This window comes from Verticillium alfalfae, genomic scaffold (assembly GCF_000150825.1).
Source record: "Verticillium alfalfae VaMs.102 supercont1.9 genomic scaffold, whole genome shotgun sequence".
Lineage (NCBI taxonomy): Eukaryota > Fungi > Ascomycota > Sordariomycetes > Glomerellales > Plectosphaerellaceae > Verticillium > Verticillium alfalfae.
The window spans coordinates 1,204,153-1,205,734 of NW_003315030.1; the positions used below are offsets into that span (position 1 = coordinate 1,204,153).

Below are 1,582 nucleotides of genomic sequence, written 5' to 3' on the forward strand. Positions count from 1 at the left end.
TCTACTGGACATGTGCATTGGCGAGAAGAGGACGCTGACCATCCCCTCTGACATGGGCTACGGTCCCCGCGGCATGGGTCCCATCCCCGGCGGCGCGACGCTGAGTATGACACCCCCTCCTTCTACCCTTTTTCCCGACGAGCAGGAGCAACAGGCCCCGCCCTAGTTCCTTGTCGGGGACGCGGCAACATTGCTCCCCCGCATGCAGTTTCGCCCGGCTAACGAAAGCGTCACACGCCAGTCTTCGAGACGGAGCTCATGGGCATTGACGGCGTCGAGAAGCCCGAGAAGATCGTTGTCAAGCTGCCCAAGGAGGAGGAAGTCAAGGAGGAGGTCAAGGAGAAGGCTGAGGAGGCGGCCGAAGGGATCGCCCAGAAGGTGGCCAGTGTCGTTGGCGAGGCGGCCGAGGCTGTCAAGACGGTTGTCGCCGACGGCACCGACGACAACCAGGAGCACAATGAGCTGTAAGCTCAATTGGGACAAGACGATCACCATCTAAACGGAACGCAAGACCACGACGCAGTTGGGCTGACACGACGTGAAAAGAAAAAGAATTGAGACATAGATCAACAATACACGAGGCGATTCCCGCCCTTGCCCTTTTGGACCCTTTTGGACCGACAAGACGTCATGGTGCTTCATTGCAACCCTCAGAGACTCCTCTATACCTGGGTACCCGAGAGTCGTGTGGATACAGACCGAACAAGTTGGGCGATGAGATTGGGTGACACGGGAGGTGATGAGCTGCATGTTAGGGCGCAGCATATGATCACATCTCAAGCTGGGTAATACAAGGTCCAAGGATCAAGGTTTGACATTAAGTGTATCTCTACATAGTATACCCCCATTGGCGATTGTCATACAAGCGTTCAGACTGATGTCATTTTAGATACACCCATAACCAATTCAGATGACTACGCCTTCTTCTTCAACCAGCCTGGTACAAAGCCAGGGCGGCAACATGTGGGTTGATCTGCGTCAGGTTGTAAGGCGTCACGTAGAGCGGCTCGTCCGTCAGCGCGAGGAACAGGGTGCCGTTTAGGGCAGGATCACCCTCAATGGTCGACACGTTGGGCTGAATGGTGTACGCCGTACGGTCCTCGAGGCTGACGTTCAGCAGGGGCGAGTAGGTGACATTGAGTTGCGACACCCAGGCGGCGAACTTGGGCTCGCGCACCTCGGTCGCCGTGATGTAGCTGTTGTTGGGACCGACGGGAGAGCCGGGGGCGTCCCACTGCAGGAAGACCTGGCGGCCCGGGTAGGAAAGCGGCGTGGTGCGGTTCCGGGAGATGGCAGCACCGCAGAACTCGCCGACCTCGGTGGCGTTGATGCAGGCGTCCTCGGGCTCAATTTCAGCCGTCGATAGTGTGTTGGCGTAGCCGCCCGTCGTCTCGTTCCAGACGTTGGCGCCGTCGATGCGGGCCGGGTTCGGCTGGTTGAGGATGTGCAGCAACGGGAAGTTTTGCCAGATGAGGCGCTGGGTGTCGGCAGGGCAGCTCGAGATGTACGGCGCCAGCAGGGTCCACGCCCAGGACTGCGGGATGCCGACTTCGAACCACACGGGCATGGGGAACAGGCCGCT

General features: G+C 59.0%; 2 protein-coding genes across 2 annotated transcripts in view; one reads left to right on the plus strand and one right to left on the minus strand.

Annotated features, from left to right (window-relative positions):
* Positions 1–10: 10 nt before the first annotated feature.
* On the plus strand, positions 11–468 carry VDBG_07321 (predicted protein; the record flags this gene model as incomplete). Its single annotated transcript, XM_003002704.1, has 2 exons — positions 11–104; positions 242–468. The coding sequence occupies 2 exons, from the start codon at positions 11–13 to the stop codon at positions 466–468; spliced, it is 321 nt and encodes a 106-aa protein (XP_003002750.1).
* Positions 469–928: 460 nt separating this feature from the next.
* The window catches only part of VDBG_07322 (rds1), a gene marked incomplete at both ends in the record, with an annotated part of 1,425 nt that continues 771 nt past the window's right edge, over positions 929–1,582 (minus strand). The window contains one exon of the mRNA XM_003002705.1: positions 929–1,580. Within this exon, the coding sequence (XP_003002751.1) occupies positions 929–1,580 (652 nt within the window). The remainder of the gene's footprint in view (positions 1,581–1,582) is intronic.